The sequence below is a fragment of the Grus americana genome, chromosome 1 (assembly GCF_028858705.1).
Source record: "Grus americana isolate bGruAme1 chromosome 1, bGruAme1.mat, whole genome shotgun sequence".
Taxonomy (NCBI): Eukaryota; Metazoa; Chordata; class Aves; order Gruiformes; family Gruidae; genus Grus; species Grus americana.
This window is the reverse complement of record NC_072852.1, coordinates 172,501,051-172,526,316: the sequence shown is the minus strand read 5'-3', so window position 1 is coordinate 172,526,316 and position 25,266 is coordinate 172,501,051. Positions and strand designations below refer to the sequence as shown.

Genomic DNA, 25,266 nt, shown 5'->3' with positions numbered 1-25,266 from the left:
ATGTGTAGAGAAGAGATTGCAACTGACATTTTGAGCAAAAACAAACAGAGCAAAGATAGGCATGACTAATTGTTCCAACAAACACCAGACAATTTTGCAATGCGTATGCAAGTCTGAACTCTCTCCAGTTTTCAGCTATATAAAACTATCCCACTCAAAAGCTTTGATATTTAGTTCTGAATTGCTTATTTCTTTTTTACATCACTGGCACTGTTTAACAATTAAATGGGACCCCCAAGAAGAAAAAAGGTCAGACGTCTTTTTGTAATGAATCAAAATTACAAATATTTTATTGGTAATTTAGTATGTTTACACTGTCTGAACCACAGAAGTTGCTATTTTAAGTGACCACAGAAACTGAAATACAGAATTATTTTACACAGCTATACAGAACAATTGAAAAACTCCTTTTAACATCATTTCAGTACATACAACATTCACTTGCTAAGGCAACCATATGTTGATTAAGAGCTGTTTTGGACAGTGAAATGACACAGCTGACGGCAGATGCTCCATAACCATCAAATTTTGCATTTGATTCTCTGAGGTGTAGTACCAGTGTATCAGTTCAGTCCACCCAGTCTGAAACGCCCTCTCTGAACTCCGAGAGCGCTGTGTGCAGGCAGAATTCAGAGCGGCTGGAGAAGTAAAATCTAGCTACTACCTGAAGGCCAAAACACAGAGATGTGATGTAGTGTCTTACAAGTTTATTTTTGTCATCTCGAGCCATTCTGTGTCAACCCTTCAGGCCGTTAGGACAGATGACTCTGTCACACCTCTCTGGGCAAGCACATCGAACTCCGGTAACGATGCCTGTGCCTCTCTGCAGTTGTTCCGCTACCTATGACCCGCTGTTTGATGCTTAGAGAGCCTTAGACTGGCTGCTTTATCCCATGAGCTGATTTTACCCTTTTCCAAACTTTTCTAAACAACTCCTTTGTCCAAAAAAAAACCAACCAAAAAACACAGAGTATTTAGCTTTTTTATTCAAAGTAGCAAGTGTCAGCTAGGTTTTTTAAAGAGCTATTGCTGCTCCAGCTGAATTGTATGGTTAGACAGTCATTGATTTCAGTGGATGGAGGAACAGACTTGTACTAAGGACTTTAGAAAACACCTGTCTTCAGTATTAAGAGAATTAATCTGAACTAGAACACAGATGCACTGGAGCTCTCCTGTATATTCTTTTAACTGTATGAGAGCGCAAGTTTGGAAAATTTTTATTACAGGAAATGAGAGCTTCAGTAAAAATACTGCTTTGAAAAATACTGCAAAAATGACAAAAAGTATATTAATACATATATATTAACTCCAAAAAATGGGCAGTATATATGGTCTTTATTTGCAAAACCTAAATGTCTGATTTAGCAGGACTCCTCTTAACAAAGAATTAGTCAAGGAAAAAAATGAAAAATATGTTACACGTTTGCCAGTACAACAGCTATATTTTAAATAAAAGTAACAACAATATACATGTACAATATTATAATGATATAACTTGATGAAAATAACACTGATCAGTATCAAACTTAGGATTTAACTGATTATCCATCCTTAACAGATGAAACGCATTTCATAGAAACAGATGCAGGCAGGGTGAAGTGAAGTGATATCCACAGTTTACTGTGAGAAAGTTACCATGAAAGTTAAAGTAAAAATGTCGAGAACAAAACTTTAAATAGATTTATATTTATAAAAGTTCAGCATTCTAGCAGTTGGGTGCATGTGCTGCAGAAGGGTGGTAACAGCAACCTAAAGGTAGACAACACACACACTTGCACACATACTCACACACACAAACACACACGTGCCCATGCTCAAATGCATGTGCATAGGTCCTCAGCTTGATTATACAAGCATACACTTACTAGCTTTTGATGGGGCAACACCAGGAATGGGGTTCACCTCTCTTGTTTTTAGCTGTCTGCAAGGTAGCTGTAGCTACCTAAAGTCAGATGAGATGAAACTCATCTAAGGCAACATCGGCTGAACATTTTCATGAAAACTGTTTTCATCCTGAGCATATTTAAGGCACTTTATTTAAAAATCTGAAGTTAACCAAGACTGGAAAAAAAGGTAAAAATCCTGACATGTGAAATTTGGAAATTTAAAAAAAAAATAATTCCTGAGTTTTGATAAATATTTTTATTATAATAAAATACCATGCCTATTGAAAACATGTCTTTTATAAAAGCATGTTATATGACATTTTTTCTTGAAAAACTCATGCCTTAGTGCACGAGATATGTTAATAGGTCTTTGGGAACATCTGTAACAAATCGATAAGAAATGAAAAGCCAAAGAATGACCTGTCATGTACGTACAAAATGTGCATTGCTCCCGGCAACATACATCATGTTTACCACAGGCATCTTTATCTTTCTGTTTTCTCACAGGGTCCTGCCCATATTTTAATATTTTATAATTAATTACGCTTCACTAAACTATTTACAGAAGCAGAAACTAATCACACATCTTAAGCCCATAAATATGGAACTACAGAAGTAGAACATATTTTAAACCAGCATGAAGATGAGTGTGCTACATAGTACTGTTCTCTAGAAGTACAGTTCATGAATTATTTTCTTTATGAAGATTTAAATCTAAATGAAAATAGAAGTTCAAATTCTTCCTCTGTTTTCCTTGGTTACATTTTTTCCTCCTATTTCTAAAGGATTTTGCCTCAAGACAGTATGTGGATGGCAAAAACAGTTGTAAATTGTCACAAAAGTATCTTGAATAAAGAACCGTCACGCTCTTGAATGCCCACTGTTTACATGGGATACAATCGATTTGTTTTCAGTTAATAGCTGGTTTCCAATACTAGCCATCGTTTGTATGGTTCTAGTAGTATTAACTTTTGCTTTTTGTGTGTTTTTCTCTCCTCCGCTATGATTAAACACAAATAACATGGAAACAATGAAATGGACCATACCCAAAGTGCTGCCAAATGTGCTGAACACACAAAGTGGTTACAAAATGGTATTTATAGAGGCCTTGGGAGGTTCCTTCTAACAATAATACATAAAAACGATCATCAGAGTGAAATGCACTTTTGAATTGACTGCATCCTTTAATATTTTCATTAGCTACCTCTATAATACCCCTGATAAAAATTCTACTTTTTTACATTTAAACTTCTGTTACAAAGTATTTCATGTTTCATGTAAAAAAACCCCACAATAGTGATGGTGGTTAATCTGCTTTATAAAAGACAATATACTGAGTTATATATGCTAATGGCTTTGATCCAATTAATGTTATATTATACTGCTTAGTAACTACTGTGACTTCACTTCCTACAACTGTTATAGTGAATTCAAATGATCGTTCAATGTACAGAAAGTGGGGATCATTTGGAAGTGCTGATTCAGAAGTATTCAAGTGCTAACCATAAGTTGTTCTTTCTAAGCTTTTCTTCATGTTCATAAATGACGATTTTATAAACGTCCTTGATTTTGAATGTGACACAGTTTAGGGGCAATTAGGTTTTTTTATAACCTTTTTTGTGCAAACACAAAACTAGATTTTTCTAAGCGTTACCATCTCGTTAAAAGTAATTGCCACTTTTACTTAAAAAGGCACCAGCATTAATCTAAGAGAATATACCTTTTATGCTTGCTTTATGAAGAGCTGTACTTGTTACTGGAGCGGAAATTATCATATCCGTGATCATTAGCTTTGAACTTTAAACAGGACTGCCTTTCCTCCAGGGACAACAGATCTTTGGATTGGCACCAGCAACACAAGCATGACTGTTAAAATAAAAGGAATAAACATTTTACATCATTTTGGTTTTGCACATGTGGCAAAACGCACCGAATCGCTGCCCTTCTTCAGCGGTACAGTAGGAAACCGCAAGCGTGCAAGCTGCTCTTTTGGGATTGCAGCGTAAGCAAAGAAACATGGTTAAGCTCTGCATTACTCAAATCATCGCCAACTACTGGGATACTGGGATGTCCCATTAGCAACCTGAGCACTGGAGAGCAGGAAGAGTTATAATGAGTTATATATAATATACGAGTTATTTAAGAATGGCCCCGCACATACCGCTTCAAGTCTGGTCTGCAATCCTAAATGCATCTGAAAATAAAATTACCGACTCCTTGTTGTCCTTTCTCTGGTAGTCTTTCTTGGAAAAAATGTATGCACCGTAATCTATACTATCTAAGCAAGAGGCTGCTCTGTAGTTTATTTTTTTTCAGGGAGTGGAAAGAAAACTAAGTAGGAGAGTGATGAAAACCTACGTACAGTTCAAACATTTACTAGATGTACTGCAGACCTTTTGCTGATGCTACTGACTAGCCTTTGAAAGCTGGAAGTCCATCTGGGATCCTACACACCCGCTTGTTGCCATGGTCAGGTTGCCACAGATCTCTTATGTGTGCCCACTTCCAGTGACTCTTTCAGGGAGCCGGCAGCGTAGACAAGGAAGGCGAGACCAATGCTAAAGCCTCTGCAACCTGTGCTCTTGCGATTATGAGGGAAATACCCCAACGATACTACATGTACAGCTGACCGGCTTCTGATGGAAAGATATAGCCAGTAAGGAATTTACACAGCCAGGCAATAAGTCTAGCAGTGGTGAACATTTCAATGCTTTGCAGCAAAAGAAGAAAATCTAAGAATTTCTGGTAGAATTTGTGTAAGAACTCTGATACAGTGTCTGAAGACAGTAAGGGGCCACAAAAAAGCCCAAATCTGGACATTTTCTGAGCAGACACGAAGGCTGAAGGTCCAATCACAATCCACATGTGATCCAGAGCCTCAAATCCTAAGTGGAGAATTAGTGCCCAGGACTATTCACTCAAACCAAGGCAAAGCTAGGAAAAGGTCTGTCTCATAAAATGTTGGCGTTGGAAAGGGACGAACAAATACTCGCACGCTCTGCCTTACATAACTGTCTACTGACTTAAGTGCTCGGTCAGAATGGGGGGAACCCAGGGTCAGGGCCCTCCCCGTTGGGTTGCAGAGGATATGGCTACGTGAATCTCTGCAGCGCAGTCCGAGCCTGCTTTGTCAGTGCTCTTGATGTGGCTGGGTGCCAGCTCCAGTCAGGAAGTGATGTAGCACTGATTAGCATGGTGCAGAGAGGGTTTATTGTAAGCTCCTCTCTTTTGCTTTCTCTTTTTGTCCTCGTGAATCCTTAATTCCTTTCTATGTAGCTTCAGCTGGAGAGGGAGAGAACACCTACCACAACCCAGTTAAAATTCAAAATAAAATGTAACGACCATTTAAAACCCTTTGTGCATGTTACGGAATTAATTTTACTGCTGACATCATTTTAACCAGAGGAGCAGCTCCCAGCAGTCTCTTACCTTAAAGCAGTTTTGGAATCTTTTGCTCACCAAATACAGAGCTATGGGATTGATGCAGGAATTCAGTGAAGCCATGTTAATACCAATGTAGTCCATTACAAGAAAAAAGCTGTGTGGAAAATAAAGTGAGAGAGACACTTCTCATTTTCTCGGAAAAGGCTTAGTAGAAGTTTACAACTATATAAATTGGACTCAGCTTCACTCAGCCAAGACTGACTATGAAATGTAATAGTAAAGGGGCTTGTATCAACAGGATTTACTTGTGGAGGTAACAATTGTGCTCAATAATAAAGTTTGAATCAGTATACCGCTCTCATGAAAGTAATTTCAGAAGATCCAACCACCTTAACTTGTGGGAGGAAATATTCATGAGGTTTGCTTCACAGATTTCATCCAAATTGTTCTGTTGAAAGGGAAAATGGGGACAGAAATTCCCTCTCCGCCCACATAATGCCACAAAACAGTAAGACAGTCCCAAAAGGGATCAGGAGAAGACAGGCAAACAGGAGAGAAGCCCTGTGCTCATGGGATTCCTCATAATTTCCTGACTCTGCTATTGGAGTGAAACCAGAGAGTCCTAGATGAAGAAGCAGGGAGAACTTCAGACACACAGAATAAGCTAGTTCATTAGGAAATCCAAATATGCTGATCGAGAATGTCAGCAGTGCACAAGCATTTTTTTTTTTAGCCTTACCTTAAAAGTTCACATCTGTTGGGGTCCTTCTGATCATAAATAGTGAGCTTCAATATTCTGCTTAAGTGAAGTGGTAGCCAACACAAGGCAAAAACAAGTACCAGACAGAACACGGTTTTGGCCACCTCACGTCTCTGAAAAAGAAAATTGGACAAAGCAGTGTTATAGTTTCTGTCTCTCTCTCAATTGTTGTTGTCTTCTAATATCCAAACTTTAATATACAAAATAAACCCCCTATCAAAATAGAAGTTAGGAGAACATCAAATACCTTATTTTCTTGGAATATGTACTTAATCTTTTCTATTGTCTTAGATGTCTTGCACTGATTCTCTGTATCTCTAATTTTAAGAAGTATGAGTAATAATATGAAAAATCAAGGACACGAAAACAGTAATTTAAATTAAAATGAAGAACACAGTCATCTCCCCAATCATTTTCAAATACTGTCTTGTTTTCAATTGCATTTTCTTGTGCTTTGATCTCAGGTCTTATTTTAAATGCCCCAAGAGATTTCAATTACAGCTTTAACAAGGTAAGAAGAAAGGAACACAAATATGTATTATAGTACAAATGTACTTTAATTCTAGTGACGTATGATGTTTGTGTCTGGTACCCTACTAACTTGGAATGTATTTTGGAATGTGTTTTGTTCTGCTAACAAATACTGCTAACCTCACTATAGTTCAGCATCAAATTGCTTCAAAATAATTGACAATTTTACAGCACCGGCTTCTAGATTACAGCACAACCTGTTTTCATTACAATATATCCAGCTCTCATTATTGCCAAGAAAAAATAAAAACTACAAAACTTGAAGCATTAACACCAAACAAGAAAAAAAAACAGGTTTGTGATTGCCAGTGAAGCTCTTACATTTCTGAGGGATCTGATATATATATATATAAAAATTTACATACATATGAGTTCAGCAGCACCACTGTTAGGAAATTTCTTAATAGGAATCTTGAAGTGGTTATACAAGAACAGAATAATGATGTGGCAGTAAAGTCAGTAAAGGTATTACTGTCATCCTCTCTACAGCCAGCAGAGATGTCAGTGATAAATTTTTACCTGTTTTAAGTGGTCATTTAAAGCAATCTGCATCCCACTTTTCTTTCGTAACATCTCACAGGTCATTAGAGTATAGAAAAATGCTGTGATAGCCAGTGGCAAACAGAAGTAAAAGCTGAACAGCCACCAGTCTTTAGCTTGCTTGTAAAACTAGAATGAAAACAAAAGCAGAAACATGGTTAGGAATGTTGAGCATTTTGGAAAATATGCCATAACCAATCAGTCAGTCTGTCCTGAAAAGCATCTTTATAAGGTGTACATTACAGATGAGAAAACAGGACAAGACAGTAATATGCCCAAAGCCCACAAAAAGACAAAAGTTTCTGAACGCTCCTCTTTTAACCATATACTTCAGAAATTAGTCAGTATTTCATTTGCACATTATATTCACCTACATTTCACATACACTTGTGCACATTACAATCCACACAACACTGAGAAGATCCAAGGAACTGTTCCGGAGATTTTATAAACATCAATGTCTTACCATCATAAAGGATGTTTTCTGTGTGGGGTGAAGCAGGCAGATTCTAAGTTCTTTTCCTCTGTACTCCATCGTAATCATGTCAAATGCGATAGCTTCTGGAACAGCCAATATCACCGATATAACCCAGATCAGTACAATTTCAACAGCAGTCCACTTTGGCACTCCAATTCCTTTAATGCGACTCCAAGAAGCAACTGCTCGGTACCTGAAGCAACAGCACGCATTTGCAAATTAAAAATATAAGAAAACTCACCTGGTTTAACTGGCTTAAATTCATCTTACTCTTATGAGATCAGCTGAGTGGAAAGGCGAATTTGAGCCAACGCCCGTATTGAAAAGAAATTATAGAGTTTGATGAAAAAATGGGTCTCACCTATCTATACTGAGGGCACACAAACTCAACACTGTGATGCCCACTGATGCCTTTTGAATGAAGGGTACTAATTTGCACATTTCGACACCGAAGGGCCAGTCCTCTGCAAGTAGCTGTGAAAAGAAAACAGTAATTAGAAACGAACCATCTTTAAAAAATAATTCCCAAAGCTGCAACATGGACTTTTCTCTTGATTGTTTTTCTTTTCCATCATGTAAAACTTAGTCAAGAAGAACCTTTTCACAAGGGAGCCTCCAAGGTGTGTGTCCTAAAAATTAGGCAGTAAAATCCCTGTCACTCCGTGGCTGGGCAAGGATAAAAGCTTAGTCCTGTCTTCTTACGCCTTGCAAACTCCACTCATTTTGCTTCTAACTTCACCACCCCAGTGTTTATGGTAAAGAATGACTGAGCAGGTAAGGATTTCCCTCATCTTTGTATTGGCTTTATCTGTCTTGAGTGTTCATTGCTTTTCTTCTATGTTCCAAGTAACTCTCCATTTACTAGACATACAGGAAATTACTTGAGGCTGATCAGAACACAGGCAAAGCCAATGACTGCATGTCTGGGGTGGCGTTTATTTGAAGCTGGTGTCTAGGCTCCCTCAGCTGAGAAGTCAGGCAACACTGTGGAGCGATGCATCCCCTAGTTGTTAGCTGACCATCCGATAACGAAAGAAGGGACCCACTGGACACTCAGGGAGCCTAAACAGCTAGTTTGAACTACATGTTTCACAGCAGGTCAAGACAGATCAGATGAACGCCACACCGAAGATCTTTATTGACCAGTTTTCCAGTGATCCTGCATTACAGTACTGAAAGGACTATCTGCACATTCAGCATAGCTGTAAGTGCTACGGAATAAAGAAAACAGCACACTGATTTTTAGGTTGGTTCAATTGCACTTTGGGTCACGCACTTTAATGGGAATCTGCTGTCACATCCCTAGCAGTATATTTTAGCTGATTTAGGGGACAAGACCAACTGGACACAGTAAGCACCATCCTCAGATCTGACGCTATGGACTGTTCGTCTGTAGCTTCAGTTTAGAAACGTTTAATCTTCGTACTCTGCTGTGAGCTGCTCTAATGGCTCAAATACACCACAGCAGCAGCCAAATCTTCCAGTTCCTCATAAAAACAAGACTCTCCAGAACAGACGTTATGCCAAGAAATAGTCGCAATCGTTATATACAAAAGTAAACTTTCTGAGTTTCTGTAATTAGTTACATTATCTAAGCCCATCTCTGTTTTTCATTACTTTCTTCAAATGAGGCCTTTTGGATCTGTTGCGGATAGAGGGCTACAAAATGGAAAAGGAGAGGAAAGAAGAACAATAACTACCCAAAAGAGATTGGAAAATCTTTCCTTTGGCTCAGGTCTGCTCACACATCTCATTTAACAGGGATGTAAGAAGAGAAGTAGATCATCATACTGTATAGATTCTGCTGGGGACCAAAATGATTGAAAATAGCCACAGAGTTGCCTGCTCACATTGGTTTGGTTCAGCAAATTCCTTAAGCACACATACATGTGCATCTAAGGATAAACAGTTACAAGGTCCGAGACAGTTTCTGAAAAGCCTTGATATAATTTAAGTATAATTTTAACACAAAAGAAGTTAAGTACCTTTCATGACCACATGCTTTTGGAAATCCCTATGCAGTGCCCACCAGTATTTTCAGGTACCGGAACACCTTCAGAAATCTGCTTTTGTCTTGTACTGAAATGGGATCTTTGAAAGAAAAGCAGTAGGAAAACATAGCCCAGCTTTGATCTATTTCTGAAATGATCTACTTAAGTAAGACAGAGTATAATGCTTCTGAAGAAATGAAGCAGAAAAATAAATTCTGAGGATTTACGTTTCTTGAGAATTTTATGGAAAGTAATAAAGCAGAGGAAGTAGGGATGAGGCTGTAATAACCATACAGTATCTTTTACTTATGTGATATGGGAAAATAACTCCGTCTGTAATTAAAGTATTTTCAGTAAAGCCTCTCCCTGGGACTTCTTTTGAATTGCTCTAAGAGATTGATAGTAACAAACCACTATTAAAATCGCAATGTGAATAATTACAGGTGTTCTAAATGTACACTCTACAGAATCCAGTGACACCTGGACTAATTTAATTTATATCAATCAGGCAGTGAACCTCCAGCCTACGACACCTAGTTGCTATAGGAATCAAGGACTGGGTAGCAAGTACATTGGATACTTGTTTAGAGTATCTATTGTACATTGTACATGCGTATATATTAAACCAGAGATGACTCATTAAAAAAGGACTTCAAAATTTAAAATATTTTGTTCTTCATTGAACTCAAATTCAGAACTTTGACCAAATTTATGTTGGAAGATTCTGCTGAAGACTTTTAGCTACAACTAGCTGGTGTACGTGCAAGAAACTCCCTGTCTCTCTTCCCTTCCCTAAAATCACAACTGTTCAGACACACATCGGAGATTTCCCTGAACTAATGCTTATCTCTCAGGTGCAGACAGTCACACCTGTGCTCCAAGCTCACTGGATTTGAGCCAGCTCCAGTTTGGGAGCCATATGGCTGGATTATCATAGGGCTGCACATGAGTGAACGTGGTCTTCTGAGAGAAAGGGTGCATTAGCTTGGGTTTAGCATAACATCAAAATATTACTTGCATTCAGCCAGCTTAAATCAGGGGCAGAATGGACACACAGCTGTCTGCATTGGATTGGAAAAACATGTCCTTTATCTCTTGCAGCTGATGTATTGTGAAATTTGAGCATTTTAATGCATGAGTCATAAGTTTCTCTATCATGGTATTGCAAGTGGTTAATGATATGCTTTGCAGCAAAAGCTTGAAAGTATTAAGAAAGTAAAAGGAAAAAAAGTAGAATGTTTTAATTGCTGAACTATGCTTCCTTGTTGTTTCTGTTTGTCCTCTGTATTGCCATCTCCTCAAAACACTGCCTTAAAGCACAGTGAAAACCCACTGTAAACTATTCAGGAGCATCATATTTGTGGACAAGAGCAATGATTATTCTTAGTGAAGTATAGATATAGTCTAATGCAATTTTGTACAGGAAAAATATTTTCTTATGATTCATAGTAGGGTATCTGTACAAAGAGTGCCATTTTACAAATGAGAAATGACTTAGAGTCATGAGACACTGCCAAGTGGCAGCAAAGAGAAAAATAATGTTGCGTTTCCAGCAGCAAAATGCCAAGAGAAGTCTACCACTGGCTGTATTCCAAATGACCTTTTCCAATGCTTTACAGTCACTTATTTTACCTGGGCAAAACTTTAACTGCTAAGCCACAGAAATGTGTTGAAAATGAAATGACAGAATGAAAGGGAACACATTGCAGGATGATGTGAAATCATGCTTAAAAAAAAATCATACTTAAAAAAACTAATACATCTGATGCATTCCTAGCAAACGCCTTCTCAGACCAGGCACAGATCTGAGCCTAAACTGATGTGAAAGCTGCACAGCTATGAAAGTAGCTACAAGAGATGTTGTGACTCAAGAGACGCACCTTCGCATTGCAATTCCTGCCCTGCTTCTTCTTGGTTGCGTAGGGTCCAGAAAGATGTTCGTAATTTGCCGCTGGAAAATGCCAGCATGGGAGCACCGTATGCTCCTCTTGATGGCTCAGCTGCTGTGGCCACCAGCCAAAAGGCTGATGCCACGGCTCCAACCCACTACTTTTGACTCTGCAGTCGGGCATGAAGAAGAGTAGCAAAATGTGCACTTATTTACGTCAGTCTCCCAGTCCCGAGCAATGAATGCACACGGAAACGTAGAGCAGGAATTCGTACTTCCTCCGAGCTCTGTGATCGCAGCAAGTCTAGTTCGCAGGGCGACAGGACTCAGTTTTCATAATTATGAATTGCAGAGTTATATGGGAAATCAGACGTGCAATTGTACACCTAATTCACAAGCAACATTTTTTCAATATATCTGTGAAATGACTGGCAGATTTTCACCTGATACTTTCGAGGTGGAGTGGTCATGCAGATAAAGTATTTTTCATTATTTCATAGGAGCAAGCATTTTTGAAAACAGGAAATTTGCCCAGGAAATTAAGCTTATGGTCAGGGATAAGTCAGGCAGCATTACAAAACTTATTAATATTTAACAATAATTATGATATCAGGGTGGAGGTCTTCCCGCTAGACCAGGAAATATATTTCCCGCTTCCTAGTTAAGCTAAGAATGTTTTACTGAGCTATCCAATAAACAGTGTAAATCTTCATATGAGGCATGCAATTAGTTCCTTTTCCTGTGTCTTTGTTAGTACCTTCTACTTAGAAACTTCATTTTAAACAACCCACTTAATTAAGATCAAGTAATATCATACGGACATCTTGAAAATTACAGAAACCTCATGTGTTGTTAAAGTAAAAAATCTCTGCACTTTCACAATCTTAGTGAAAGGACTGCATCAAAAGTAAACTTTAAGAAAGCCATGTTGCTGTCAGATGGGGAAGCATAAACACAGGGTAGAAGCAAAAGAACAAATAAGAAGATGAAAACTCATTTTGAAATGTCACATGCATCTTTTCAGTGAATGTATACATAACAAATGTATACACAATGAAAAAACTACTTTAAATTTACAAACCTATACTGACACCATCTAACATATTTCAGTTTGGAGATCCATCATGAAAACTATGTATGTGTACTTTCAACAACGTACCGGCATTTCCACTACCCCATATACTGGATTTCAGAGTAGATCGTTCCCATCTAACTACAGAACAAAGTTACCCCCCACTGCCTGTAGAGTCTAGACAGGTTCCTTCACTGGACAATTCAGATCTTTATTAAGTGCCTATGAGTTGCATTTGTTGACCATAAAGGGCTCCTAAGCAAACTAAACTTCTAATTTAATACGGTCAGAGATCAATAAACTTTGTGTACAAAATTCCGAGATGAACTTTGCAAGACCTCAAGTAAGTGGTTCAGATGTTGAAAGAAAGGAAATAATGCATTTCTCCCAATCAAATGGTTATCTTTAACACCAGAAGGACCAGTGGACAAGAGTCATAATATGGAATAGTAACAATGTTTTCTAAAGGCAAGCACCTTGACTTTTTTTGAAAGTCAGGAAAAGATTGGCTTTATCGTGATGCATGCCCTACAGGTACTTGCATTACAAAAGTTGGTAAGGTCATCACAAAGACATTTCCATGGAAACCCTGTCTTTTTCAGAGCACAGCTGGATTAACAAAAGGGCCGGTTTTCATCAGCATGGGATATGCTGTCCTTAATCTGGTCTTTCTTATCTTTCCAGTGCTTGACAATACTATATAATTTTAACTATATTTTTTATGTAATCTCTAAAATACTTCACCAAAAAAAAATATCTTTGCCTACAAAGCTGACTTTGGCCTTTGATCATTGGCTTGGATAAAGACCAGTTTTCATTCCTTCCCTGGGGATTTTTTTCTCCACTCTTCCATTGAGCTGTGAAATAAAGGAATCTGTGACAGCATTTCCAGGTAGATATTGTTCCCCAGTCATTTGTGTCATTGCAAATCGATAGTCAGAGTTCAGAAAGTCACACAAGAGTGTGCAGAAGATAGGTTGTTCCCCCTGTTAAAAAGCCATTGGAACATGACAATGAATTTGATTTAATGTAAGAGAATAAATATTACAAAATGAAAGATGCTGTCTATACATCAGAAGAGAAAGCATGTTATTATATTACTTGATTACAGCTCTTTTAACTGTATGTTACCATCTCATTACACGTATATGGATGAGAAGCAGCGCTAATGTAAGTTTGGAATTTCCAATCCTGATGTTGTTTTGGTGCCTCACCCATGGGAATTACCAACTTTATCAATTTGGGAAACTGAGCAAAAGCCTCCCAGAACTGCAGACCCGTATTGTCAGGTGTACAAGCTGCCACTGTCTTAAGATTAAGGGCAGATAAGGACATAAAAACCTCACTGACCAATGAAATACAGTATTGCCCACTCTACCCTTCTGCTCCTGAAGTTCACACCTTTACCTGCCGTTTGGGGCCTCAAATTAACAGAGACATGCTCACTTAGTCTGTTTAGTAAAGCAGCTGACCAGGCATAGCACCACCTTCATATCCAATTAGTAGCAATTTTGCAAAGTATCTGCACCGCCACAACATTAAGTACTGCAGAATGATCGTCTCAAGACTTTCCTCTACTTCACATTCTGCAGTTCTGGGGGTACGGCCAAAGCCAGGTTGTTTACCAGGACCCTGAACGCCAAAAAGATCTTCCAGGTTCTGTGCGCTGGAACTGAACGCCTCTCATGCCCTTATTTCATATCCAGTTTCCTGACTGTGTGATAAATTCCAATACTTTCCATTTTCTAGTGAGTGTAGTGATTGATATTCTAATTAATCAAGTGCAATAGACTAATTAGCATCTTACACATTGGACTGCACTTGTCTCACAATCTAGGTAACACCTGCTTTTTTCCAGATACCCTCAGTTTAAGAGATCTAAATTTTCATTTGTGTATTTTTTCAGCTACTGAGATACTCACTTAAACAGTCAGAGGGGACATCTTTTGCAGTTGTGACTTTTAATAGCTAATAAAATGCTGCTCCTAGTGCGAATTCTGAGTTCTCTCTTATGTGTCTGTCTGGAAAGCGTTCACAGACACTTTCACACTTTTTATTCTAAGTATTGTTGAGTAAACTGCTGGCATTTTATTAACATGAGAAATTCTCTTTTTCACGCAGCTGTCTAACTGAGGATATGGTAGCAATTCTGAAAATCTGTTTCATCCAGTTTAAAATTGCTTCAAATTGCAAGTTACAACTGTTAAGTATACTTGATTGACAAACCAAGCCTTTACTAGCCTTTGTTTTTACCATCCTGCTGGGTGATTACAGCCAGTTTTTGATTGCATTACTGCATTCTCCCTCATAAGGTTGCTCTGCGGGTGGAATTAAATGGGATGTAGAGTACATAAAAAGTTAGCATCAACTCAAACCACACTTGAATTCTTAATTTTGATTAAATAAACACAATATCCAAGATTATTTTTTTTAATTTGCATTCATTCAGAAGTCCTGTCTTAAAACAGTAAAAATTTCACCCACTATTGCAAGGGATAATATAATTTTGTTACAGGCTCTTCATTAAGATGAGTAGCAGCACAGATGATTTAGCACCTGAGAGCTATTGCTCAGCTCCCAGCATTATCAATAGCATAATAAAAATCCTGGACTTGCATCTGGTATAATATTTATCTGTTTGCAATCTGACCTTTTATTCCTCCCGCTCCAACCTACTCATAATGATACACTTGACGACATTCAGTCAAGATAAGGACTGTGGTATATTATTGCATGTTATCATTAATTTAATTTTGAAATAGTGTCAGTGAGATTGCAAAGTCTTGTACTGAGCAGCTGTTACTGATTTAATCTTTTTGATTTTTCTGGGAATGGATAAAAAATCTTTTTGTTCAATATCTTTTTTCTTTACAAAAATACAGTTTTTTCAAAAGTTTACTTTTAAGTATTTTGTTTCATAAATTCCAGTCTCACTCAGAAGAGTACATGCCTCTCACAAGAACTATGATAAATGTATAGTATGGAAAATACTGAAACTCCAAACCAATGAACTCCCATGTAATCCAAATTATCCAGCTCATTAATTTAACACAGTTACGATGAGTTCTAAGTTTCCTGCTTTATAATACTTCAATACTTTAAAAGGATAAAGATACAGCATTCTCCCATTTCAACAGCTTCTGGGAGTAATCACTACAGACACAGAAGATTAAATTCAAAACCTGTCCCTTCAATGTGATTTTCCAAAGCTAAAAGTAACAAACCCTTGAGTTTAAAACCATGCATATGAAGTGAGGAGAAGGAATAGATGAAGGTTTTCATGCTCACATAATGCAGTAACTGATGGGTGCTCAGGGACCACTCAGGGTAAACTTTCAAGGCAGAAGATTTCCAGCATCCCTCCCAAGAGTGCTGATCGTAACTAGAGGCTGGATTCAACTGCCCATTGAATTCCTAAGGACAAATGGACTGCACGCAAGCTGGGTAGATGAGACAGAGGTTGTACTCCTTCTGTGGCAAGTCTTATCACGTCAAAGAGCAGAATAACGAAGGTGCAAGACCAGCAGGTGTGGCTCACTCCCTCTCGGCTGCCTATGCCACAACACTGGCGAAAAGTGTTCACAGCTCAGGACAGCATCACGCCTCACAAACACTGGAAGTGTAGAACTAATGCAAATCTCTCAGTTGAATGATCTTGGTTCCTCCTGAAAAAAGCTCCCCTGCCACCACATACAGCAACTGTACAGACCCATGCGAAGTATATGACAAAATCTGCCCCAGGTGAGCAGGAGGGACTGAGCAGTACCCACAGGACAGGGTCTTCTGTGCCCCCTCCTCCATTCCTCGGGGGGAAGGAGGGAAGCGACAAATGCACTATGCATTTATCTACTGCATTTCCTTTATCCCTGGGATAGAACCTGTTTCCAGGTGACTTTCAGAGCCTGGCCACCTCCAGCCGCACACCGCTGCCCCATTCCCAGCCCGGATTGCTGACAGGGTTAGGACTGGGGCACAGAGGTGGTGCCATTTGGTACAACAGCGACAACATCGGACCACAACACCACTCTCCTGAAGGTTTTTGGCATGAGATCCAGTCCCCGGCTGTCTTCCAGCCAGGACGGGGGGCGGGTTTCCCCGCAGCACCGCGGCGGCGCCGGGTAGCCGCGGGGGGCCGGCGAGGAGCCCCGAGGAGAGCCCGCTGCAGCCCCGCGCCCGCCACCGGACCCATCCCCGGCTCCCCCTCACCTTGTAGACGTTGATAGGGATGTCGATGATGATGTGAAGAAGGTCGCCTAGGGCCAGGCTGGCGATGAGGATGTTGGGGCCGTTCCTCATACACTTATTCTTGTAGATGATCCGCAACAGCGTGGAGTTGCCGATGATGCCCAGGACGAAGACGAGGCACGACACCACCGTGTTGATGTACTTGAAAGTCTCTTTGATCTCCGTTTGCCCCGTGCACATGGGGGGCGAGGCCGAGCGCGGCCGCCCGCCGGCCGCCCCCGCGCCCTTGGGCAGCGCGGCCGGGCGGGAGGCGTTGGGCTCGGCGCCCCGCAACGCGGGGGTCCCGGCCGTCGGGGGGACGGCGTCGGCCACCGCCGGCGGGCTCTGCCTGCCCGGGCCCGGCGGGCGCAGGGAGCCATCGCCCTCGGAGGCGGCGCGGCAGCTGAGGAGCAGCAGGAGGAGAGCGGGCAGCCGCCACCGTCGGGCGGCGGGCATGGCGCTGCGGCACGGCCGATCCCCCGCCGGGCGCCCGCCGCCGTCAGCGCAGACCTGCGAGGAGACAGGGGACAGGGCGTCAGCTGCGGAGACACCGCGCCGCGCCGGACGCCGCCATCGCTCCCGCCGCCCGGGGACGGAGCCAGGGCACTGCCTGCCGCCGGACGGGGACGGGCAGCGATGCCGGCGGTGCAGCCGGCAGAGCAGCGCCCGGGCGAAAACCTGCGCGGCGGCTGGGGCGAGAAGTTCCCGTCGGCCCAACCTGCTCGGCGTCGCCCCGCTCTGCCCCCCCGCCCGCTCGCCTGTCCCTCACCTCGCCGAGCGGAGCCGAGCCGATCCTCCCCGCCCGCCGCCTGCGGGGCTCTGCCTGCCGAGCGAGGGAAACGCGCTCCGCCGGTTGCCTCGCTCCGCGCCCCGGCTGACTGCCACCTCCCGGGGCCGGCTGCCGCCGCTCGCAGACGATGGGCGCCCCGGGCCGCAAAGGCGGGAAGGACGGGCGCTTGCGGCAGGACCCGGTGGCCGTCAGCCGCGCACCAAACCCCGTGGCTAAAGCCGCGCCAGCGGGGCAGGGCCCCCCCCTTTTCTAAAACATTCAACCGCATCTGGCCCATCAGTCACGGCTAGACCCCACCCGCGCCCTCCTCCCCACCCGCCCCCCCCGCCCCGCGGGGCCGCCGCGGAGCCCGGCCCGGCCCCTCCGCCCGCCGGCCCTGCGGTGCCTCCCTTCAGCCGCTCTGAGGGGTACCCCCCCGGCCGAAGTGCTCTGTACCTCGGTACTTCGCAGGCGATCTGCCCTGCGACCTGCCCCTTTTGCAGTCCGCCCGCCTCGTCTTGTACCAGGTTGACTGTGACAGCCTAAAAAAGTCGGTTTGCGGGTTTTGAAACAATTTTTCATATCAGAAGGGTTGTTACAAGAGGTTTTGGCATCGCTAGAAGATGCCTGCGGGGATAAAGAGGGCTCTTCCCCGCTGTCCTCTCCGAGACCCATTCCCGGTAGCTGGATACGGGGTTCTCCCTCTGCATTTTATTCCCCTCTGCAGACAGCCCCCTTACACATCCATAGTGGCAAAAATGCCTGAGACGCTGCTTGCGCAGCGCCTACGGGATTAGTGCCACGTTTTAAAGCGCTTCACGAACTGGGGTACTTTATGTACTCTTCTTAGGTCAGAAATCGTATTTTGACTGTTATGAAGTTGCAGTGATTGAGGTTGGTTATCTGGGTGCCGCTTTGGGCAGCTTAGCAGTGCATCTGATCTCGGCGAGCTCGTTCCAGTCGTTGAGCCCTTCAGTGAAGCGTAAGGAAAGGAGCAAAGAGATTTGTACAGGATTTTGTGGAGACTAAGAACAGTCTCTGGAGGTTGGAAACAATTGCATGTCTTAACTAAAAAGAGTTGAATTTAAAGCTGTTTCCCAGCATCTCTACGTACATCTCCTTGGTCTTTTTTTCTTTTTTTTTTTATTAAATCATGCTGGGAGCTAAATCATATGCAGAACATGAATGTATGCTTCATTGCAGAAGTAACCCACTCACCTACATTATCGACATACCCGTAGGGGAAAACACTGAAAACGAAATGTTTCTTTCAAACCTCTCCCCAAAATTGCTGGTCTGATCTATCTCATCTTCCCAGCATCTCCTGCTAACATAACATCTTCTCGAGCTACTGTAGCAAACAGCCTTTTCTCATCCTCATTTAGCTTCCTTTTCACATCTCCATCTTTGTTTAAATGTCTACTGTGTCAAGCACCTTTCCCATTTAATCATTCTTAATCCATTTCCTAATTTAGGTGTCTCACTCATCTTTCTACCCCATTTTATATTGCAGCATTTGTGAAATAAAGGCACCAGAGTCACCTCCAAACTGTATGAAGGTAGCTGGAGGTTGATTGCACTCCAGCTGGAAGACGGATCTTTACAGGTTCAGACTTTTTCAGATTGTGTTTTGCAGCAGGATTCGTTATGCAGCACTGGGCCGATTCTTCTCCCAGTGACAAAAGTGCACATTGAATTAACCCTATAGTATTCTGAGCCCTGGGGACTTAACCAAAGTCTTTTCAGTTTTCATTTCTACATTTTCTCAATTTCCAATTCAGCAATCCATAAGTGAACAATGTTTTGCTAAATGCAGTGTTGATTGTTATTAGAAACTCTTGTCAACTAATATAGCATTAGCTTTTATCTTGAAATCCTTTTTACTTGCAAGGTTCTTGTTAAGTCTCAGAGGCTTCTATGCTGATCCTGACCATCAAGATTGTGACTACATTGGGATATATTTGCTAACATTGTTAGTGCAACTCCACAAGATATGTTTGCTACTGTTTGGTAGCAACACCATTGTTGCCACTTACTTCAGCTTCTGAAGTTTTAGTAATAGCAATTTAATTTCAGAAATGTTTAGTATTTCATTTTAGCTTTAGTATATACAGAGCTCTGGGCAGCTGCTGCTACCTGAAGCACATTACTCTGTAGTATTGCACAAAATGGGTCTATGTGACAAAAAAATCTAAGCTGTTTCTAGCTGCCAGCAGTTTGCCTGGACCAGCTCTTTTCATAGTTATTGTTGGTTATGATGAACAATAATTAAAAAAAATGACTGTTCATCAGAAATGATGGGATAGTCAAGGAAATAAAACTAGCTAAGGCAACCACCCTTTTTGTTTCTACTCTGGGTTTTTTTCAGAGATTAGAATATTTGAGAAATTAAAAAGAGCGTGTGCTGTGATACAAATCTGCTTTAATTAATGAAAAAGTAAAGGAAAACACAGTTTCCCTGAAATTTATGTGAGGATTAAGATAATACTGTATTAAACACTGTAGTTTAAATGAAGAAGCAACTAACAAGGTTAATCTAGATTGCAACAAGAGAAAACCATCTGTAAATATGATAGACTGGTGCCCATTAAGTGGCCTCTGCTCATTAAACTATGAAGTAAATTCCTTACTGAACTGTATGGAATTCATTATATAAGATTATGCAAACTGCTGCTAGTGTATCCGACTTTTTTTTTTTCCTAGAAAGCAGAAATACTCCTTGTCCTACAGAAAGTTCGCTTTTTGCACAAAACAGGGAGAGCTGGACCACCATCTAAAAGATCCTCCAGACTGTCTGACACTCATTTTATTATATTGTGCACTTCCACGGCATTCCATCCCACCAGCTATTAACAATTATATGAATTATAGACATTCACTATTTTAATTATGTCAGACACAACATTTCCATCAATGACTGATAATGCTCTGACTTTTTTTTTTTTTAATTTGCAGTGTCATACAAAAAGTAAATAGACTGGGTAACTTGTAATCACCTTCAGAATGATTTTTAACAACAGAAAGACTTTAAAGGTTGTTCTGTTATATGTAGCATAAATCATGAGAAGTGGTCATGATTATGGCATCAGAAAAACCTTTCATTAACAGGCTCATGAGACACACCGCAGGACAGTATATTTTAATTTATGTTATACTCATTGCTCATATACTCATCAATGGGAATTTTGTCATGAGCTTGCAGGTATTTTTGTAAATCTCATTAATTTTCTGTTTATATTTTTCAGAAACTAAGTACCCTCGGAAACCTGACCTATCAGGCCTGCCTTTCTTTTATTGAGTCTGGTGGAAATTTGCCTACTAACTGGGGCAAGGCAGGGATGAATAGAAAGAATAGGCATCTCAGTGTGAGCCACGCATTAGATACATGAAGTGAATTAAAGTCAGAAAATAGTTTTCTGTGTTTTAGAAGTTTCCACAGAAACTTTACCAATGGTAATTTTAAAGGAATAAATGCACTTGGAGAAATTGAGAAATTAGGATATTGTAGTTTTGTAACTGCATGTTTATACACTGGACAGATGATACAGAAGAATGACATTATCTGTCTTGTTTTTTTCCCCTTAGTCTAAATTTATGTAAAAATATGAAATTCTTTTTAGTGTCATGTGTAGCTATGTTTTGTCTCTTCTTCTATAAAGCTAAGCAACTTCTATAAATTACAGTGTTGGCTGTTAACTATAGTGTATTAATGTTATACCCAGTTCTTGATAAAGCGGAACAATATTTGTTGTATCATAAAAGCATATAATAAAACAATAACAGTAGATATCACAAATGAAACATGAAATATGCATGCAGATACCTGTTTTAATGTAGATTCAATTATAAATGCTTTCATATTTTATCTTAAAACAGGAAGATGCAGAACAATGAAAGAATCAAATTTGTACTTAAGATGACGACATTTGTCTGTCTCATAGTCTTTATTCATATGAGTTCAAGGATTTTTATATGGAATAAAGTTCAAGCTTTTAAGTCAGACTTGTTGCTAACTGAAACTTTTTTTGCCATCTAACTTTAAGATTAAAAATTATATGCCACTTAGTAAAACTTATTCTCATCATCCTTCCTATTCAGCATCAGCAAAGGAAATCACAAAATAAATTAAAGTTCTGAAATTAATACAGCAGCATGCAATTAACTTGAGGTATAAAATACACTGAATCTCTGTCTATTAAGGGAAAAGCTACTGAAATGGTTTTTGGGAATGTAGCTGCAGGTTTGAAAGAGCAGCATTTCTGAATTTTACTGAAATGATGAAAGACACTTTCATCTACTTCAATAGAATAAAGGTGACCAAGTTTACTTTTAAATTCCAGTTGTAGTAGGAGTTTGGATCAGAATCTCCCAGGAAGCCTAGATAAGATCTGTTGTTAAAAAAAAAAAAAAAGAAGTAAATTTTTCAGCTGCTGGGAAATGTATGTATTTGTACAAAGGAGGTGATAACTGACCATACATTGTTTATGTTGTTGCACAGAAATCACGCCAAGGGAGCCTTTCAAATCTGGATTAAATTCATTTCCAGACAAGATGTCTGATCTCAACAAGGGATGCAGTGATTCACTCATCCATGCTTTTCTGCAAGTGTGGCCATGTAACACAAACACAGCATTCATCCGGATAGAATGAACCCACCACCACGTACTGACTTCAAATTGTACTGGTAAGCTGTACATCAATAAAACCATTCAGTTAAAAATCACTAGAATAAAGAAATTCATGCTGTGAAATTAAAGAAGGCAGGGGGGGAAATCTCAGGTGCCAGACAGCTGGCTGTCCACAGGCTCCTCGTTTGCTTCATGCTTCGCTCTGTTCAGGATGGTTCCATCTAGCTCCAAATCAAACCTAATACTGAAGGGTCAGCCCTAAGTAGTGGTGATGAAAGCTGGTTCTTGCCACAGGGCACTGGGGCTCCTTCTGGGCGGTAATGTGGCTGCACTTCTTAAAAGCTCAAATAATCCCTGAGATCCTCTGCTCAGGTTGGAGAGGGAGGCACTTCCATTTTTAATGCGAGAGATGTTCCCTCAAGGGGACTTGATGGTCTTAAGGGTCTTTTCCAGCCTAAATGATTCTATGATTCTATGGCTTTCACCGAACTGCACTGACAGGATGCAGTCATTATTTACTCAGGGAAATAAGCAAGAGACAGTGTTTAGATGCCATATAGAGTATTGTTTATCTGGATTACTAGAAGCTAGTCAAATGCTCATAGAGACCTAGAAAAGGCTTTCTACAGATTTACATCATGTCCTTGGGCTCTAAGTTTTTCTTTTATGAGACATAAAAAGATCTTATAAGTGCAAATAAGTCCTCACTGATCAGACCTTTGAATAAGCTCTTCACTTTTATTTCAGACAAATGTTGGATTGTGGATGAAAAACAGTGCTTGGCCATTTTCTCAGTTTTGGATGTCGGCCACGGAAGTAGCTGGGTAGCTCACCAGCTCTCAATGCAGAGAAGGTCAGAGCACTCTCTCCTGCAAGTCAACAAAGACTGAAGCTGGCTGATACCTTTTAGGAAGCTCCTAACACTACTAGTCCTACTAGACACCACATTTTTGGTAGGAGGTATTTGAGAGGCCCAGATCTAATGAACTGAAACCACACTTTTTCAAATCAGTGCAGCTGCTTGCTGAAATGGCTACTTTAACTATATTTTTCAAGATGTTGCTGAAACATTTGTATTCTAGATAGACATTCTGTAGTTACTATTGATGCATATCTTCTCAAGACCTCATCAAATATAGTCCTTAATATATTGAAAACAGGCATGTGTTTTTGTTATCTTGTACATTTTGCAGCAAAATCTAGCCTCCACCAATTAAAAAATGTGGTCATGGAGTAACACAACTTCTCCCTTTATATGGTAAAGGCTCAAACTGTGAATGTCAGTTTTACATACATCTATATTTAGTTCTAGAGGATCATATGCTGTTAGCCAAGGGAAAACAGGAATTCTGTCTTCAGATGCTGTTTTGTTTATAGAAGGTGGCCTCTGGAAGAAGCCTCAAAATCTGACTCTGTTATTGATGTTACCAAGAAGATTATGGCTTCAAAACCTTTCCTTCCGTTTCAGACATGTTTTACGTTACCTTGGCACACTGGGGAATCTGAGATTAAAGGTCAAAGTGGATTCTTTTGCTCAGGTGCATGGCCATTATTAAAATAAGCCTTTAACATAACCCATACAAGTATTGACTTGCAACCTGCGAATCCTCCATAAAAGACAGACCACTCTGTTGCTACGCAATGGACTCTTCTTTAGTTTGCTGTTCTTTCTTCTCCCAAGTGCACTGGAGTTTTTTTGTTTTGTTTTGTTTTTCTGGAATCTATTTTGGTTTCTAAATGCTGTGATTTTGTGTGGCATCTTCTTCGGCTGTCTCTGGTCCTTCAGTTGAGTAGGTTTCGTAGCTACAGGGACTACTCTTCACAGAATCACATAATGGTTGAGGTTGGAAGGGACCTCTGGAGGTCATCTGGTCCAACGCCCCACTCAAAAAAGGCCACCTACAGCTAGTTGCCCAGAACCATACCCAGATAGCTTTTGAATATCTCCAAGGATGGAGACTCCACAACTTCTGCGGGCAAACTGCCAGCGCTCATTCACTCTCACAGTAAAAAAGTGTTTCCTGATGTTCAGAGGGAATCTCCTGTGTTTCAGTTTGTGCCCATTGCCTCTGGTCCTGTCAATGGACACCACTGAAAAGAGCCTGGCTCCATCTTCTTTGCACCCTCCCTTTGGGTATTTATATACATTAATAAGATCCCCCCGAGCCTTCTCTTTGCTAGGATAAACAGTCCCAGTTGTCTCAACCTGTCCTCATAGGAGAGGTGCTCCAATCTCTTCGTCATCTTTGTGGCCCTTTGCTGGAATCTCTCCAGTAGCTCTGTATCTCTTTTGTACTGAGGAGCCCAGAACTCTTGTAACCAGCTTGCTGAGACCTGTGCTCCATGACACTCACTCCACTTGCAGCCATTAGCAGAACACCACCTTGCTTGTTTCTGGGTCTATAGATTTACAATAAGCCTCTGTAGATGCTCTAGTAGCCTGGTCATGCATTTGTTCTCAGATCAAGCCACCATTCTCTGAAGTGGACCTCTTTGCTCCTAACAGCAATCTATTTTTTATCTCCAGGAAATGGAGTATTCTTGTTTCAAGAGGAACTCTCCAAAGCTACTTCCTGCTCAAAAATACATTTTGATTTCTCCAGGGAAAAGTTCTCCCTAACTTGTTTTTAGCTCTCTCCCCATCCTTGACCTTTAGGTATCATTTTTGTATGACCTTCCCTTCATGACCCTTCCTTCTTTCCTCTGCTTTGCTGGAGAAGAGTACTTATATCTCTTTCGCTTAAGCTTCCAGGCCAGCAAAATCATATTCTCCCCAACATCAGTCAGAAAGGAACACCTTACAACTCCTCCCACCACTTTTTAAAGCCAGAGGCTTTCTGCTACTGGCATTCATTTTTTCCAAGTAAGCTTCCCTATTGTGGCATTATCTCAGTGCAAACTTCATTTTTTCCTAGTTTGCATGGGGTACAAATGTAGTCTTCTAGGTTCTGCTCTATCTCCTTTCCTTTGTTAACTGTGTTCTAAAGCTACTTTCTTTGCTTTTCCCTGATCTTTTCAGCTTTTTCATCCAGGCATTGAAATCCTGCTTCTGGCATATCTCTTCCTGTAATATCTCATGCACTTTCTGTAGCCTTGACCTCATCTATTGAAATCT

At 40.7% G+C, this 25,266-nt stretch overlaps 1 protein-coding gene across 2 annotated transcripts; it reads right to left on the bottom strand.

Annotated features, from left to right (window-relative positions):
* Positions 1-259: 259 nt before the first annotated feature.
* On the bottom strand, positions 260-17,766 carry EDNRB (endothelin receptor type B). Of its 2 annotated transcripts, XM_054828477.1 has the most exons (9): positions 17,524-17,766; positions 16,737-17,264; positions 7,941-8,053; positions 7,568-7,772; positions 7,081-7,230; positions 6,010-6,143; positions 5,316-5,424; positions 3,607-3,752; positions 260-664 (listed from the first exon to the last, which is right to left on the bottom strand). In XM_054828477.1, exons 2-8 carry the CDS (start codon positions 17,208-17,210, stop codon positions 3,621-3,623), a joined length of 1,317 nt encoding a protein of 438 aa, XP_054684452.1. In that variant the 5' UTR covers positions 17,211-17,264; positions 17,524-17,766; the 3' UTR covers positions 260-664; positions 3,607-3,620. The 2 variants fall into 2 exon arrangements, with proteins under 2 accessions (XP_054684452.1, XP_054684442.1); XM_054828467.1 differs by having other exon boundaries at positions 260-3,752.
* Positions 17,767-25,266: the final 7,500 nt, after the last annotated feature.

What these genes read in the sequence shown, in the direction of transcription:
- EDNRB (XM_054828467.1), bottom strand. Translation starts at nt 17,210, where the DNA reads ATGCCCGCCGCCCGACGGTGGCGGCTGCCCGCTCTCCTCCTGCTGCTC. An exon ending in AGAAAACATCCTTTATGATG is followed by an intron (nt 7,231 to 7,567) that starts GTAAGACATTGA and finishes TTTTCATTCTAG; the next exon opens with TTTTACAAGCAAGCTAAAGA. An exon ending in GATTCCAAAACTGCTTTAAG is followed by an intron (nt 3,753 to 5,315) that starts GTAAGAGACTGC and finishes TTATTTTAACAG; the next exon opens with TCATGCTTGTGTTGCTGGTG.